Below are 17,406 nucleotides of genomic sequence, written 5' to 3' on the forward strand. Positions count from 1 at the left end.
TTTATGATCTCAATGTCTGCAGGAGTTGAGGACCACTGAGCTGGAGACTTGGTCCAGATTTTGTCTGTAGGGTGCTGCCTTGAGGCCTAATGATAGTAAGATGGATGACAGTGTGTGGTCTTACATTCAGGCATGAAGATGAATACAACTTAGTCCCTCTCAGAGCACTTCCAGTGTGTGGGGAGCACATTTACCAGACAATTTCAGTATAACACATGGATGGACAGAAGAGATGCTGTGGGTAGAGGAAGTCTGTTGAGCAGAGGCACCGAGGCACCAGCTGCCCTGGGAGTCTCTCATGGTGGGCCACAGACTGTCAGATTTGGGTGGGGCTCTTTTCCTTCTCTTCATGGCTCTCATTTCTTGGCACTATGGGTTGTTAGAAGAGCAGCGTTGTTTCTGTCCCGGCAACGTGACTCTTCTCTGATTTTTGTTCGGCCGGTGGTGGTGGTGGTGGTGGTGGTGGTGGTGGTGGTGGGTGGGGTGCTTGGCGCTCTAACACCCCTGCTCTTGGCACTCTATCACCCCTGCACTTGGCTCTTGCAGTGCGTTTGGCGCTCTAACACCCCTGCACTTGGCTCTTGCAGCGCACGTGGCACTCTAACACCCCTGTACTTGGCGCTCTGACACCCCTGCACTTGGTGCTCTCACACCCGTGCACTTGGTGCTCTCACACCCGTGCACTTGGTGCTCTCACACCCCTGCACTTGGCTCTTGCAGCGCGCTTGGCGCTCTAACACCCCTGCACTTGGCACTCTGACACCCCTGCACTTGGCGCTCTATCACCCCTGCACTTGGCTCTTGCAGTGTGTTTGGTGCTCTAACACCCCTGCACTTGGCGCTCTGACACCCCTGCACTTGGCTCTTGCAGCATGCTTGGCGCTCTAACACCCCTGCACTTGGCGCTCTGACACCCCTGCACTTGGCTCTTGCAGCGCATTTGGCGCTCTAACACCCCTGCACTTGGCTCTTGCAGCGCACGTGGCGCTCTAATACCCCTGCACTTGGCGCTCTAATACCCCTGCACTTGGCTCTTGCAGCGCACGTGGAGAATGAGGAGCAGTACACCCAGGCTCTGGAGAAGTTCGGTGGCAACTGTGTGTGCAGAGACGACCCGGATTTAGGGAGCGCCTTCCTGAAGTTCTCAGTGTTCACCAAGGAGTTGACCGCGCTCTTCAAAAACCTGGTCAGTGCTCACACTGCGTGTGCAGCTGCAGTGTGCGAAACCCTGAGAGCCCTGGTGGGAGGGCGGCCAGCATAGGGTCACGATTGATTGTTTCGTGGAACCTGAAGGAGTTAAGTTTTCTGCACACGTTGGGTCAATGTGGAAGTATAAACTTTCAGGTCTTTACTCTAACCTGACTTTTTAAATTCAGCTTCACATTTAGAAGTGTGTGGCTGCAGGATAGGATTTAGGTAAGTACATTTGTCTTCTTAAGGGCCTCTGACTTCAGTTTTTAATAGGTTTTATACTATGTAGAATAGTTTCTGTTTCTGGTAATTATAATAAGCATTCATACTGATAATATTTAATAAATACGTTTCAGACCCATCTTACACAGCAAAGTAAGCTATAATCAAAGCACAGAAATTTGCATGAATATTTAAAGGCCTCTTATGCTCCCAATATAGAGCCTAAAAAAAAAGGTGGAAAGAAATGTCTCATTTCTTGAGCAAGCAGAAATATGGAGTTGATATGGATGCCTGTGGCTAGTGCTTGGTAACATGGGGTGAATTGAGCCTTTCTTGTGCTTGGCAGCTCTCTCCTTGCTGAGGGAACAGAATTCTGAAGAAGAGTGCAGTGAGAGGGCTGCTTGTGACCCTGCCCTGGTGGTGTCTTCCACAGTAGAGCAGGCCCTGGGGATCACCCCAGCATCTCTTTCCTGTTTTTCTTCCCCAGCCTCTCCTAAAGGTCACAGAAGACCAGGTCAGGAACTCAGTCATCCTCTCTATGTAGGTCACAAACAGCAGTATCTTTTTCATTTCTACTTTCGGCAAACTTGTAACAAGTGAAGAAACAGCTGGCTATTTTTGAAGTGGTGATGCTGATGGGTTTGTAAGTCTGGCCTTGGAAGGGCAGAAACCAGGGAACATAGTGTATGAGTTAATAACAGGAAGGGCAGAGAGCAAGATCATTGAGGTTCTTGGTCTCTGTCCCCATGGTCACTTGTAAATATTTTCATTGGAAATGGTAAAAATAAAAAGCTGTCTCTCTGCTTAAGTTTTTTACTTAAGTCTCTTGGGGCTTGGATCAAGTTCACCCTTTGACCCTGCACCAGTAACATCCTACTCCTACCTGCTGAGGGGTGGAGCTCTCCTGCCCCAGTGCTCACCACCATGTCAGAAAAGAATGGAGGATTTTTGTTATCTTTGAAAAACTGACCTCAGGGTAAAACTCTAGATGCTTACATGGTGGGGGTATTCTAGGGAAAAGTCATTGTGCTGCCTGATTTCCCAGACCCTCTGTGGAGACACTCCTTCCACACATGCACAACAGCCAATCTGCTTCCTGATGCCTCACTGCTAAGTACAAATGAGAGGCCTACAGAATGATAGACCAAAGCAAGCAGGAAAAAAAAAAAAAAACAAAAAAAAAAACAGGGGGAAAGAGCAATGCAAAGAGCAGAAGAAAACATTAAAGGCACTATGTTTAATTTTTCAGAGAAACCTAAAGAGACCTTGTGTCTGTTTGGGGAGGGTGAAAGTATGCTGGTATAAAGAAAGTGGGGGAGGGAGGGCCATTGTGTAAGAAAATATGAAAATTAAAACCCAATGAGAAGGGTCAGAGTAGAAGAAATCTCTTGGGAAACAGATCAAAAGAAAGAAAAATGTCAAGTAAGAAACGTTAGGAAAAGACAACAATTATCCTCAAAGTCCATCATCCTCCTGATGGGTATTTTGGGAAGAGAAAAGGAGAGGAGGATGTCGCTGTCCATGTAGCAGTCTGAGGATCTCCCAAGTGCCCAGTGCAGGTAGGGAAGACATCCACCCCAGGGCAGCTAGTATGAAATAGCAAAAGATCTTAAAGCTTCCACAGGACTCAGAATCAGAAAGGTGGTGGAGTTCTCAACAGCAGCACTGAACACAGAACAGTGCCATGAAATCCTGAGGAAAACAGTTCCACTTGGACTTAAGGCCCAGCTGGCTGAGCTAGAGCATAGAATTAAAGATATTATCAGACAAGCAAGGCCCAAAAAGCTGAGCTCCTAGCTATCATTGCTCTGAAACTACTGCAGGATGTGCTTTAGCAAAATGAAAGAGGAAACAAGAGTTGGGGACAGGACCCGATGCAGGAAGCCAGGCAGTGAAAGGCAATCAGGAAGATGGCAGGGGGCATCCCAGCAGGACTGCTGAGGAGGAGCCTAGAAAGAAGCCTGCTTAGCATCTGAGCTGGGAATGCTGGAGACAGGTTGGAGGAGGCCTGCGCTCAGTCCCTTCACCCCCAGGCAGCTAGCTTTTTCCTTAAATCTTCACTCTGCTGATCTCCTCCTGGTTTTTCTCAGCTGATTTTGTGTATAGGATATAACCATCTGGTAGCTTTTACACATTTTAGCTTATTTAATAAGCTAAATAATAATAGCCCTCTAAGGTGAGTCAATGTTAGCCCCACTTTGTAGACTGGATAATGTATAGAGCTAATATCTCTCTGGGGAGGCTTAGAGTCCTTGGGCACCTTGGGGTTTGCGTACCTGCTAGTGTTGAAGGGCCAGTCCTGCATCATTCCACATTATGGAGTCTGGAGTAAATGGGCTTGTTTTTAGTTATCCCTATAGGTAGCTGCGCAGTTAGCCCAAAGCAGCCGCTTCTTTTTGTATTTGCAGAAAGCAGGGCAGGGCCTGGATGTTGTGAGTGATATTTTGCTTACCATCCTTTGGCTTTGCCACTTGCAGTACTTCAAAAATCGCTGCAAGTCGAAGCTGCTGTTAGCTTTCTGCAGTGAGTGGAGGTCTCAGAGGGTGAGCACCATGGTGTGTCAAGCATGGGCATTCAGGATATTGTTTCCTTTGTTCCTGGTGACTGCCATGCAGGAAAACCTGTACTGCTTCCATGTGAGCATGGAGTGCATGTGTTCAGTAACTTACAGGGGACCAAGTTGTGATTTTAATCTATGCCTTAACATGTCAAACTCACTGGGCATGGAGGTGCATCCTTGTAATCCCAGCACTCAGGATGCTGAGGCAGGAGGATTCTGAGTTCAAGGCCAGACTAGACTACACAGTGAGACCCTGCCTCAAAACAATACAAAACAAAAAAACCCTGGCAAACTTGTGGTGTTTGCACTGACATTTAAAGGAACCGAGGCCTGATGTCAGTTTCTTTGGGAAGGAAAACAGGGAGCATAATGGAAGGCTCTGCAGGAGAAAGTGCAGTGTAAAGAGAAATGCCCAAGCCTGCACTGCTGGTGGGGAGGAGACAACCCGAGGCTCTTGTCCCTCATCTTACAAGAACCGTGAGACATAGCCACCTCACAGGGAGAACTGAGCAAGTGGGGAAGGTTTGTAAAGTACTTCTCAGCACCTAGGTGATGTGTCTCAGTTGTTACGATCTGTGAACTTTCTGAACCCAGGCTATAGTGGCTTTGAGGACATGTGTATTGCTTTAGTTTTGGTTTTTACTTTATTAGGTTAGGATTGTTGGTCTTGCTTCCCAGCAAAGACAAAGAGAGAAAATCTTATTTGAGCCTAACTCAGCAATCGCCAGGCCCAATTTCCTAGGCCTGTGCCTGGCATGGAAGCTGTCAACTATAGGAACTCGAGTGGCAGCTTCTGAGAAGCTGGGCTGAACTGAGCTGGTTATAGGAGAATTCTCCTTTTTTGGTGTTTTGTATACCATTCTTACTCCCGCTTTTGGTCACATCTGTCCTATCTCATATTTTGAAAGCCTTTCCTTTGCTTTCCCTCAGGCATTTAAAAAACATTTCAGTTCTGTATGGCTAAGATTTTCAGTTCTGCCTCTTGTCCAGAGAGAATAATTACCACCCTCCTGCTTTGAGGCCTGAAAGGATGTTTTTGAAGCAGTTGGAACATCTCCAGAAAAAGGCTGACTTAGTATAAAGCAAGATTTTCTTCTTCATTGGTAAGATTCTCACCTGTAGAAAGCCTATGAGCCTTCTCTGCAGTCCTTCAGGATAAATGGAGAATCCAGGGAACTCTAGAAATGCAGCATGTGTGATGTTAAACAAGTCATAAAGCCAGCTTGGTTTCTTAGCTTCTTTCCCCCTTCCCAGATGGGTATGAGAATCTTGGAGAGATTTTAAGGGCCACTTCTGGGTGAGAAGTAGCTTTTTGATGACAGGCTGTAATACAGGACCAATTTCTAAAAAGGTCAGCTACAGATAAGTGGCTGACTTCAGAAAATGGGTAGTGGAAGGGGGACTCAGTCTACAGAACCCGCTCCATATGAAGACCAGCATGAGTTCAAAGCAGGAGCCACTGTCACTGGGCTGAGGATGCAGCTACAGCCCAAGATGCAAGTAGACCTGGGCTGACTTCCTGAAAGAGGAACTAGGGTTTCAGGCATCATGTTCCTGAGTCATCATTGTTTCATACAAGTGACCTGCATGTGAAGACATTATAGCTACGTAGTAGAGGAGGCCAGCTTGGTTCTGTTGGCATGAGCGGTAACTGGTGACTTTGTAGTGTGTGGCCTGCCTGGCAGAGAGGTGCTCCCTCTCACCTAGTAGAGGCATTTCATCTCACACGCGGGGGAGCGGAATGGGAGTGTGCTCCATCTCACCTGGCATAGGTGCTGTGCCTCACCTGGCTCCACTGTACTAGTACACTATTATCCTTCCCAGCACCACCAGTGTGGGTTAAGTACGAGATGATCTCCATTTTAATAAAGCTTGTCCTGCCACTTAATAGTGCAACCTTACTACCAGAAGGCCTTTCTGAGGCACTTCAGAGTCTTTCTTTCAACTTCTTTTATTGAAAATGTTTCATGTTTTAGCATGTCTTAACAATCCTTATTAGGGACACTAATCATAACTTTACCTTTTGGTAGGAAAACTTAGTCATTGTTTTGGACCTAAAGTAATGAGCTACTCTGAACTCTAGAGAAACCTCCAGTGGCGTGGTATATGGGAATATCCGCCCCTAGATTAGTTCTAGACTATTGGACTTTCCATTTCCAACATCTGCTTTTTAATATTCTGACTCTTTTTCTTTCAGCTAGTTGGAACATTTACTGCTACTACTGCTTGCCTCCAACATTTCTTGTTCCATGGTGCTATGACTGAAAAAAGATGCTGTGGCTTGTTAGGTTTGTGTGCAAATTAGCAGCAGATAGGCTTTGAATAAGGAGCCTTTGAGGATCAGGGCCTCTCTAGGGGGATAGAGTATGTGGGTGGACCTACTGACTGGTGCTTTGGACCTCTGCCATTCAGGCTTTCATATGGCCTCATTTACAGCTGGAAATTGCTTGGCTAAGATAAAGACTTCAACACGTAAGCTAGTTCCATACTCACTGATGCCCCAAAATGAGAGCACTTTCTTATTTGATGGAAACAACAAAAAGTAAGGCTAATATCAGAGATTTATGTTTTGGTTGTAGCATAGCTGCCTCACTAATATGTTTAAATTGTTCTTTGATACGATTTCTTTGGTGGGGGAGCAGCTACTTCATGGTCACTCCTATGGTCCATGGACTTCTAGGGGTCAGAGAAAGAGGGAAAAGCTGTAGTGGGAGAAGACAGGGTGGCAAGGCCTTGGGCACAGTGAGGAGAGCTGACAGAGACAAGACCTGGGTGCCATTTGAGTGCTGTCTTCACACTGATGCTGTATGGGGCAGTGAGCTCTGATATCTCCTGTCTGGGCTTTTTATAAGAATGCACTGTGTTCTCTGCTGGCCATTGACAGACTTCAGGACCCTGGGGAAGTAGTCTTGAAAGCAGGAAGCAGTGGCTCCTCAGGCCTTGGAGCCTTAATCCTTGGGGGTGTGGAGGTGGATAGAGCAGGGAGTCCCATGGACTATTTTGGGTGTGCTTGACCATCTGCACACAGTGTGATTGACCATCTGCACACAGTGTGATTGCAAGACGCAGAAACATGTGTCTTCAAAACTTCCCCAGTGTGTGGGCATGCTGGTAGAAGAGTCATTTTATTTTTTTATTTTTATTTTTTCATTTTTCTTTTATTATTCATATGTGCATACAAGGCTTGGTTCATTTCTCCCCCCTGCCCCCACCCCCTCCCTTACCACCCACTCCGCCCCCTCCCTCTCCCCCTCCTCAATACCCAGCAGAAACTATTTTGCCCTTATTTCTAATTTTGTTGTAGAGAGAGTATAAGCAATAATAGGAAGGAACAAGGGTTTTTGCTGGTTGAGATAAGGATAGCTATACAGGGCATTGACTCACATTGATTTCCTGTGCATGGGTGTTACCTTCTAGGTTAATTCTTTTTGATCTAACCTTTTCTCTAGTACCTGTTCCCCTTTTCCTGTTGGCCTCAGTTGCTTTAAGGTATCTGCTTTAGTTTCTCTGCGTTAAGGGCAACAAATGCTAGCTAGTTTTTTAGGTGTCTTACCTATCTTCACCCCTCCCTTGTGTGCTCTCGCTTTTATCATGTGCTCATAGTCCAATCCCATTGTCGTGTTTGCCCTTGATCTTATGTCCACATATGAGGGAGAACATACGATTTTTGGTTTTTTGAGCCAGGCTAACCTCACTCAGAATGATGTTCTCCAATTCCATCCATTTACCAGCGAATGATAACATTTCGTTTAGAAGAGTCATTTTAAAGAATTAGTAAATTCAAAGCCGGGTTTGTTTCTGTTTTTGTCATTGTATGTTTGATTGCTAGCTGTTCAAGGGACAGCTGCCTTGGTTTGGGGGAACCTCTTTTTTTCCCTGACCTTGTACATGCTAGGCAAGTGCTCTACCACTGATTACACTCTAGCCCTTCATTTCTTGAGACAGGGTCTCACTATGCAGTACAGGCTGACCTTGAACTTGCTGTCCTCCTGCCTCCACTTACTAAGTGTTGGGATTGCAGGCATGCACCACCATGCCCAGCTCAATTTCCTTTTGAAAACTCATGTGCTAGACTCTAGAGATGATGTGTGGGAAGGTGTGAGGGGAGGAGACGGGGTCAGCACACCAGCAGCAGAGCGCTCTGTGGGCTTTAGCGGTGGGTGGTGCCTCGTCATGACTTTGCCCTGACTTTCTGTTAAAGGCAGAAGCCAAGTTGCAGCAAGAGAAGGAACATCAGGAGAGGGGTAGAGGCAGGAGGTGCTCACTCTTCTAGGGGAAGGTTGTGGCAGAGAGAGAAAGTTTTGGAGAAGAGACTGAAGACCTGGTGAGAGATGTGAGCCTGTTTGTAGACCCCAGGAATGGAGCTGGCAGCAGAAGAGATTGATATGTGTATGTGGGGTGGGGGGGGCGGGGGTCATGAGCTGCAAAGCCTGTGTGTCCTTTTGGAAATGTGCTCAGTCAGGAGTCAAGACCCTGCACCAGTGGGGAGCAGTCAGAGAATTTATAGAGATAAATTTGAGGTCCTGGTTTGTGTGTATTCCTCTTTGAGAACTTTCAGCTGATTATTAATCATTGCTCAAAATCTAAAACTTGGCAACCTACATCATTACCTGTTAGATCCTGTTCTGATATACAATGCACATGGACAGAACGCTTGTCCATTCCAGGGCACAGGCCTTGAATCCACAGAGCTCGCTGGAACCTTCTGAGCTTGCATGAGTGAGAGCCTCAGATGAGGAGTCGGCATGGTAAAGCCTGAAATGCCTTGTTCCGGAGCAGAAGTTCTGAGAGTCCAGTCCCACAAGCAGCATCAGCAGAGTTTGGTAGAAAGGAAAGTCAGGGGCCTTTCACTGAACTGCTAACAGTGGCTCTCCAGCTTTAGCACATCAGCATCACCGGAGGTTTGTTAGCCCGTGCCTGCACTGTTGGAATCACCCTCAGGGTTTCTGATTCCACAGGTCTGGGGTAGGGCCCAGGAATGTGCATTTCTAAGAGGTTACCTAAGACCTTGCTGGTCAGAGCCACACTTTGACAACTTCCCCTGAGGTTTTGACTGGTCATGTGCTTCTGACTCTTGCTTTGGTGAAATTGAGATACCTATCAGGTCTAGCTGAGGCTGGAGTGGATATTTTCTAACTTTGGATTCTCCGAGGTAATTCACTTGGAAAGGTGCTTGCATTCTTGGTCGATGGTGTATTAAAAATGAATTTCCTCTGGGTTTAGAAGAAGCCACGGGCTGCAGGAGTCCTGGGCTCTTCGGTGCTGCCCTGCCACTCTCTCATGATAGGCTAACTGATATGTACACATTCATCATTTATTCTAGTGAGAGAAGGGAGCAAAGGGTCCGTTTTCTCTCCACTTACAAGCTGAAAGGTCAAAGTTGCTTGACTGCCAGAGAATCACATGAAAATCAAAAACCAGGTTAGCAACTTCCCCTCCTTTCTGTGCTGTGAAAGTTGCCAGAGTTTTTGCCCTGGTTGTTTTTGATCTTTCAGTTTGTGTTAAACACTCAAGATGGGCGTGGATTTTCCCCTCTTCCTTTTAATCAAGCCAACTCTGAGAGCAGCTCTGGTGCCAGAGAGGCAGGATATGGAGCATCTGTTCACTAGGGCCCTCTGCAGGTGTCGTCGGCAGGGCCATGTGTGTGCCTGTTTGTGCTTGCATGTGCCTGTGTGGTGGGCTAAGGCAGCAGGGTTGACAGCCCAGGGGGAATGTCTTACACTGAAAAGGAATGTGGCCCAGGTAGTTTTGCCTTGTAACTTTCCTTGTTGCCATATGACAGCTGCTTTACATACAAAGGGACCAGAGAAGCCATAATGGGGACAGCACCTCATGTGACAGCATATGTCCGCCCTGCTCCGTGTCAGAGTTCTCTTGCCCTGGGAGGGTCAGGATGCTTTCAGCTGTTTCAGTTGTGGAGTGGTAGAAAGAACTCTGGCTTCAAGAGTTCTTAGCCCAGCTCTGCTCCTTCCTACTTGTGTGATTTGTGAACAAAGCGGATGACTTAATCCTCTTTGTGTTTCTGTATCTCTAAAGTGGGGATGGCAATGCCCACTTCTTTACGTGGTCCTGAGGGTTAAACGAAATTAAGTGGTGCTGTGCCATTTGGTGTCTTATTCGGGCCATTTTACCTAGTACCTTCTGCTGCTCCAAATTTTTTTCTGCCTTGGCGCTTATTCTTTCAGACAAGCAGCCTTGAGAAAGAACACAGAGAACTGCCTCTGAGCTTTCAGGAACACTACTGCCTTAGGACCTTTGTGTTAGCCATTTTCTCTACCAAAATGTTTTTCCAACAGCATCTCCCATGGCTGTCTGTCTCACACCCTTCAAACTGATCAAACAGCACCTTATAAAAAGGTTACCTGACCACCACTTGAAGGAGTCCCTCTGTCCCATAATGACCATACATCTTCATTTGTTATATCTGTAGTAGCACCCAAACTGGAAACCGGAAACACCTTGAAAATCTGCCAAGCGAGCGTCTGGATGAAGAAATTGTGGTGTATCTGTGTGGTAGAATAGTCCTCAGTAGTAGAAGGGAATGAACCATTGATACACTCAATAGTGTAGATGAACCTCAAAGGTAACTTCTGAAAGAAATCAGAAGAGAAGGAGCCCATTCTGAAGAGTCCATCTCTGTAGAATTCTGGAAAATGCAAGCTCTTCTGGGCTGACAGGAGCAGATGATTGGTTATTTGGGGACCAGAGTGGGGCATGAGGAGCTTTTGGGGGTGATAGGTGTGTTCACTGTCTGAATTTTGTCAGTGGTTTCATGAGTATCCATATGTCATACCATACCACACCTTTTAAATGTGTGCAGTTTATTGTGTGAATTACACCTTGACAAAGCTGCTTAATTTTTTTAAGCCATTTGTTGGAAGCTTTGCTGACTAGTAGAACTTTTGAACAGTCTCTCTCCAGTGTTATAGGCCACTAGCCACGCGTCACTGTTGCTAGTTGGATGGTGACAAGAGCAACTGAGCAATGGAGGAAATCTGAGGCTTGAACCTCAGATTTTTAACTTGAGGTTCATTCAGTTGAATGTGAAGAGGCACACATTACTGGTGTCCACCCTGCAGGACAGCACACCATATGATCTGTCAGCGCCACCTCACACATGTATTCTAGGTCTTGGGCCAGCTCCTGAAGGTGACCGGGAACTTCCAGCACTTGAAAGCTTTCAGCTTCATATTCTCAATCATGCTGAAACCCTGCTAAGCTAAGAAAGTCGTTTACTGAAACAGTGAGGTGTGAAGTCATATGTAGCTTTCGGTCTTCTGATCAGGAGGTGTTGTCTTTCTTTGAAGATTTGGTTTTTCCTGTTTGACTCTGCAGGCAAGCAGCATTTGCTCAAGTTAAAAAGAAAAGATCTGAAAAGCGTTGACTTTTCACTTAACACTCACAAATTGGTATCTTGAAATAAAGTACATGGCATAAATAAGTTTCATGTGAGAGTCTTTGGCCATAGTGATGAAATGGTCTTGGTAAGGACAGCCGGAGAGTTGGACTCCCTTGGGGGTTTTAGAGGAGAGCCCTGGGAAGATCTGGTTTTTTTCTAGATTCATGGTGCTGGAGCCAGATTCTGCCTAGTGATTTTTGGCTGTTCTTTAAAAAAGAGACAGCTGTAACTTGAGAAACCTGGGTTCAAGCTTCCACAGAGACCCTTTGGACAAGGTTGTCTGGCAGAATGGAATTACTCATTGCCTAAATCAGACACAGCACCACTGAGGTGGGGCTGCACATTGGGGCTCGGTGACTAAAGCCAGAAGGGCAGGTGAGCCTGTGCCCTGTGAGCTGAGGTGGGAGGTGGTAAAGCTAGAGTTAAGGAATTTTAAGAGCAAATTAAAACAAAACAACAACAACCAAAAAAAACTAGGAAGAATAGTGCAGAAAGACAGCTGTTTCGCTGACTGTGTCCCCTTGTCTCTTACTAATGAGCTGTGGGTCAGCAGGATGATCTTGCTCTTGATCTCCAGCAGTCCTCTCTGTTGTCTGCCCTGCTGACCATGTCATTTTGTTTGTACTTGAGAGATTATAGACCTCTGACTCTGACTGACTGATCGTGTCAAACGTGTTCAGGTGAACTTGGGAAAAGCAAAGACAGGAAGTGGAAGAGGGAATGGGGGAGGATTATTAGTTTAAAAGATTGCATATTGGCTGGTCCATAGTTCTTAGCAATGATTAAGAATGATCATTTGTGTTCAAGCTTGCTTGTTGTTTCAAAAGCTGTTTTATTTGTAATTCTTGGGTCAAAAGTCAGAGCACAAGACAGCCAAATCTTGCTTGGAGCTATGGAAAATATTCTGAATTGGAGCCTAGGGATAAATTAATCTCCCACCCATCATAATACTCATAAAGAGCTGCAAGCCCAGGAGTGGGCACTCATGCTTTGGCTATATTCATCTCTGTTGGCCATAACTTGGTGGTGTTTGGTTCAGCAGCTGCCCTGACACATGTAGTGAGGAGGATTCTGACCTCCTGTCTTTCTACCTCAGGCCATACTGCAGTGTGACTCCTGTGCACCTGTTCTCTGGCTAGCCAGTGCGTAGTGGGGTCGGTTCCTGGAAAGCCTTCCCTGCATCATGTGTGCTGTGCAAGACACACACAGAGCAAGGAGGCATAGAGGCAAACAGCAGGCGGGAGCACAGGGCACTTAACTAGTGAAGCCCCTGCTGGGGTTCTGTTTGTATCTGTAATAATTCCTTTTTTAGACAAACAAGCAGCTTTCTTGAGGTATATTTTGCATATTGTAAACACTACTCATGCAAAGGAACGAGTGTTTCTGGTAATATTACCAAGTGGGGTGCCCTCACCATACTTCAGTTAGAACTGAGAGGGCATTTTCTCTCCCAGTAGGGTCCCTCATGTCCTCTTACATTTGCTCCCATCTCTCCAGCTCCAGGCAACCACTGAAATGCTTTCAGTCTCTCTTGTAGTAATTTAGTTGTGATTGGCAAGATCATAGTTTCCTAATTTAGATAATTTGAATAATCCCAAGAATAAAAATTCGTGAATGAAGCCCAGGCTCCCTTGGTTGACCTGGCGCTCAAGCTTCCCTTCCAGCTGTGCTGTCCCCATCCACATCACATGGGCTACCCTCACTCCATCTCGAAGACAATTCTCCCATGTTTTGAAGGTCTGTCTTCTATCCCCTGCTCAACAAAGAATTCTCCACTCCCTGTTTACTTAATGAAACAGGCAGCTTGTCTCTTGTCTTACGCCCTGAGTTCTTGAGGTCTGAGGTTCTGTCTAACTTGTATTATTCTCTAACCCCTCTGTGCCTCCAGCTTCCTCTTCTGTACTCTGGGGCTGTGCACCTCCTTATGTAGTGTCCTTTGCAGTTGTACTTGGCTGTCGAATGTCCATGACAGGAAGCTGTGGGCCCTGTCCCCATTGTCTAGCCTGTTGCTTAAATGAATGAGGAATGAAAGTGTGCTGGCTGAGCATGTGTGGATATCTCACAGATTGTTCATTCCTCTGCTTAAATATTTTGCTGCAAGTACTGAGGCATTGCCTTCCTCTTCTCACCCCATAAATCCACTATCAGTACCTAAGTTTGTATTTTAATTAAATAATGAATTATCTCAAAATAAATGTATAAACCAAATCGTAATTGATGTTCTTTTCCCCTGCTGAAGAGAATCTTGCTTTTCCCATTCATGCTTATGCTTATACCTACACACCTATTAGGGTTCTTCCTAGAAATACGATTTTAACCTATGAGCATCTTGCTCTCCTCCCCCTCCCTGCCCCCACTGTACCGCAGATGGCTCTGGTGCCTTTGGCTCTGCTGCCACCATGAGCAGCTCTGAGCATCTACTGTTGGCCCTGCACTGTTTCCTTGGCAGGCGGTGTTAGGGTGATTCCACATGTGCCTAAGACTCTGACCATAGCACTGTGTGAGTGTGTAGATGAGTGGACACCAAGGTAAGGGGCAGGAACGGGAACAGGAACCCTTCTTCTCCAGCCTGGATCAGTCAGCTTGACTGCTTAAAACCAAAGCTTCTGTGTTAGTATGTGGAAATCACTGATCTCTGTACAGAAAAATGTGCTGCAGCCTGGTATGTCTCAGTTTGTAGTTCTTGGTGTGCATGCATATATTTATTCTTAGGCATCGTGTTTCATTTACCTTTGTAGCCAGTTGTTGTCTACAAAACACACTCAGTAAATACATGATAACTAGATGGATGAATTCACATGCGCATGTGCTATTTATGTTTGATTTCTTTTTTTTTTGGTTAGTTATTTTTGGGACAGGGTTTCTCTGTAGCCCAGGTTGGCCTGGACCTCAATATGTAACCCAGACTGGCCTTGAACTCATGGTCCTCCTGTCTGCACATGCTGATGTTGGGATTATAGCTGTGTGCTGCCAGGCCTAGCACTGTGTTTGATTTAAAGATAGTGATATAACTCAGGCTGTATCTGAAGCCTCTATAGATTCTGTCTCTTATGTACTAATGCTCAGAAAAATATTGAAGTGTATTGATTTAGCCCACCAATACTGTTTAAAAGCTAGGAGCTGTGGGGCACATGGAATATTGCACTGTTGGTCACCTCCCTTTAGAACATACTTTGTGAAGCAGGCAGGGCCTGACAAGTGCTAGAAGAAATTGAGAAATTTCTAAATTTCTGGGGAACCTGGGGTGCTTCATGGAGAAAGTGGCATTTGAGTTACTGCTGGGGGTGGGGGCCTTGGACAGTGAGGATAAGGGAGACATTTCACCTGGGGCCAAACTGAGGACAAGCATTTAATCAGGGAAGCAGAGTTCAGTAGGCCAAATATGAAGGGAAAAAGTAGCCAATGAGATGAATTGTGGAGAGGCCTAAATGCAAGAATAAGAAGTTTAGTATGTGTATAAGGGACACAGCCTCAGGTAAGTATGGCAAGACTGTGAAAGAGGGATTGGGGCAGCCAGAGACCAGGAGCCTGTGAGAGGGAGCAGGAGATGCCACACCTATGCCAGAGAAGGGACATTGAGGCTAACTTAGGCCCAGGACATGGCAGTAGTATGGAGGAAGTGTTGGGGAAGGACCTGGAAGATGGAAGAGACCTGGTGTAGCACAGCTGTGTGATGCAGAGATTTACTAGCCACCAGGAGGATAGTGAGGGATGGTAACAGGAGCCAAGAGGAGATGGTGAGGATGGTTACAAGAGCTCCTGCTGCAGGGTGTTGCAAAGCTGCTACCGAGAGGGGTGGGAGCTGTACTGAAACCTGCATTCCTTGTGTGGGTTCTTTCTGCTGAGGTTCACAGTGGAAACCAGGTGTGCTTGCTCTCCATGATTAGTCATCAGTGTGGCCTTTTGTTTGTCACTGTCATCCACAGACCTCACCTTAAACTGAGCTTTTCAGTATTCAGAACTTTATCTCTTAGGGCTAATCCTCACAAGTCACAACAGATTACTATGTGCCTTGAAGGAATGCCAGGTCCAAAACAAATGTTGAACTGTTTAGTCCTAAGACAAAAGTTACCAAAAAAACATTTCTGAAATGGCAGTCACTAATTGACCTCTTCCAGGCAGAATTGGTTGTTGGAACAGCATTATTACATACCTTAATGATATTTGTCAAGTGAGTTTGAAAGTTTCATGTGCAGAGCATGAATAGTGTCTGGAAATCATATATAGTATTGCCTTAAAAATGGTGCCTGTATTTTACCTTCCTGTCGAAAGTAATTATACTGAAAATAGTTTCCTTTGCTTGACTTTGAGAACAAATGTGGAGGTTCCAAAGTCCTCCCTCCCATTCTTTTTGTAATGTGGATGCAGCAGCCGAGTGGCACAGCCTGGCACTCTTGCTGTTTGAAGGTGTGCCAAGCCTGGGGAGGAGCAAAGAAGGTCTCAGGCCCATTTTCCACTCGGGGAGAGAATCTTGAGGCTCAGGACACGAGTCTGTGTGTGGAGGATCTTCTGGTGGGAGCTGTGCAGCTTTTATTTTGATCAGGTTTGAGCTGCTGTCAGACAATCTTGCTTGCCCTAAGTGTGCCCTGGGTTTGTCAGGAAGATTTAATTCCACTCAGTTAAAGTCAAGGTGACAATTCAAGCTGGTGTTTCTTGCTTCTTGCTATAGGGAGAAGCATAAGGGGCACCCAAAAGCCTCTCCTTTTCTTGGTTGACTCCGCTTTCCTGCCACAGTCCCTCACACACTCACACCTATGTACGTCACACGCATGGACATACCTACACCCAGACACCCGTTACCACAGACATACTTATTGATACACTCACAGTGCTCCTTCACTCCCTGGCCTCCACTTACAGTCACACTCATTTCTTCTCTCATTGCACTCAGCATTCATTCACATGCCTTCCTGCAGATAGAAGCCTGGACTCTGCCTTCCGTTCGCCTCCATGTTGGGGGTCCAAACCCAGCACAGCCCACCGTGAGGTTGCACCAGTGTTGACAGTTGAAAATGAATCTATCTTCCTTCCTTCCTTCCTTCCTCCCTCCCTCCCTCCCTCCCTTCCTCCCTTCCTCTCTTTCCCTTTCTCTCTTTCTTTTCTCTCTCTCTCTCTCTTTCTCTTTCTTATTTATTTATTTAAATTTTAAGGGATTGGAGTTTGAACTCAGGCCTCATGCTTACTAGGCAGGCGCTCTCCCACGTGAGCTACTTCACCAACCTGGATATTCCATTTTCTTCCAAGCTCTGTAAAGTCATTCTGTCATTAATTGTTTGAATGATCATTAATTGTTGAATGATTCTATCATTCCAGTGTTTTTTCTTCATTGTAATTAGGGTCATTTACAAACTTCATACCATAACAATATCAGGTTATTGTGGAAAACACACAGACATAGGCCTTTCGTTAGATACATGCTCACTTGTATCTAACTGTCATACTGTGCTGGTCAGGTTTTGCCTAAGGATAAACTATTAGCAAATGCTCTCTAACATGCTTGCTACCCCTACTTTAGACTGAAGGGAAACTGACTAAGAATATCCTTTTTGGTTTGTTTTTAGATTCAGAATATGAACAACATCATCTCCTTCCCTTTGGACAGTTTGCTGAAGGGGGACCTGAAAGGAGTAAAAGGGGTATGTTACACCCTGCTCGTCAGAGAGTTATGTCACAGGAGTAACAGGGTTGACCATCAGGGTAGCCACCCATCCACCCAACAGGGCTTTTTGCTCCCTGTTCCTTTGAACTGATATTTGGACACCATCTTTTGGCCAACCTTTTTGGTCATCCCGTTGGTACTACAGGCTTGGTAAAGCGAAAATGCGAAGGGGAAGAAGTAAGCCATTTTGGGGACTAGATACTTCAGGGTTCCCACAGGTGAGCAGGGAAACCTGAGGGAAGAAGTCTGTTTTTTCCTGCTGTTGTGTTGCTGATTTACCACTGGGAGAGAGCCTAGCACAGAGGAGTTCCCTGGTGGGAAAGTCACATTTGTTAAGACATGAGTTGACTTTGTTTCTCCGTCCTCCAGAGGATG

At 46.0% G+C, this 17,406-nt stretch overlaps 1 protein-coding gene across 8 annotated transcripts in view; it reads left to right on the top strand.

Moving 5' to 3' along the window:
- Asap2 (ArfGAP with SH3 domain, ankyrin repeat and PH domain 2) overlaps positions 1-17,406 on the top strand; it is a 154,277-nt gene that overhangs the window by 67,848 nt on the left and 69,023 nt on the right. For 6 of the 8 annotated variants that reach the window (XR_012439591.1, XR_012439592.1, XM_020178735.2 and 3 more), the window contains exons 3-4: positions 1,041-1,186; positions 16,934-17,008. Coding sequence is in view for 6 of the 8 variants with exons in the window: in XM_020178735.2 (XP_020034324.2) it covers positions 1,041-1,186; positions 16,934-17,008 (221 nt within the window). In the remaining 2 variants the exon portion in view is untranslated. The remainder of the gene's footprint in view (positions 1-1,040; positions 1,187-16,933; positions 17,009-17,406) is intronic. The other 2 variants (XM_074049135.1, XM_074049134.1) reach the window with 1 other exon arrangement.

The sequence above is a fragment of the Castor canadensis genome, chromosome 12, assembly GCF_047511655.1.
Source record: "Castor canadensis chromosome 12, mCasCan1.hap1v2, whole genome shotgun sequence".
In the NCBI taxonomy this organism is placed as follows: Eukaryota; Metazoa; Chordata; class Mammalia; order Rodentia; family Castoridae; genus Castor; species Castor canadensis.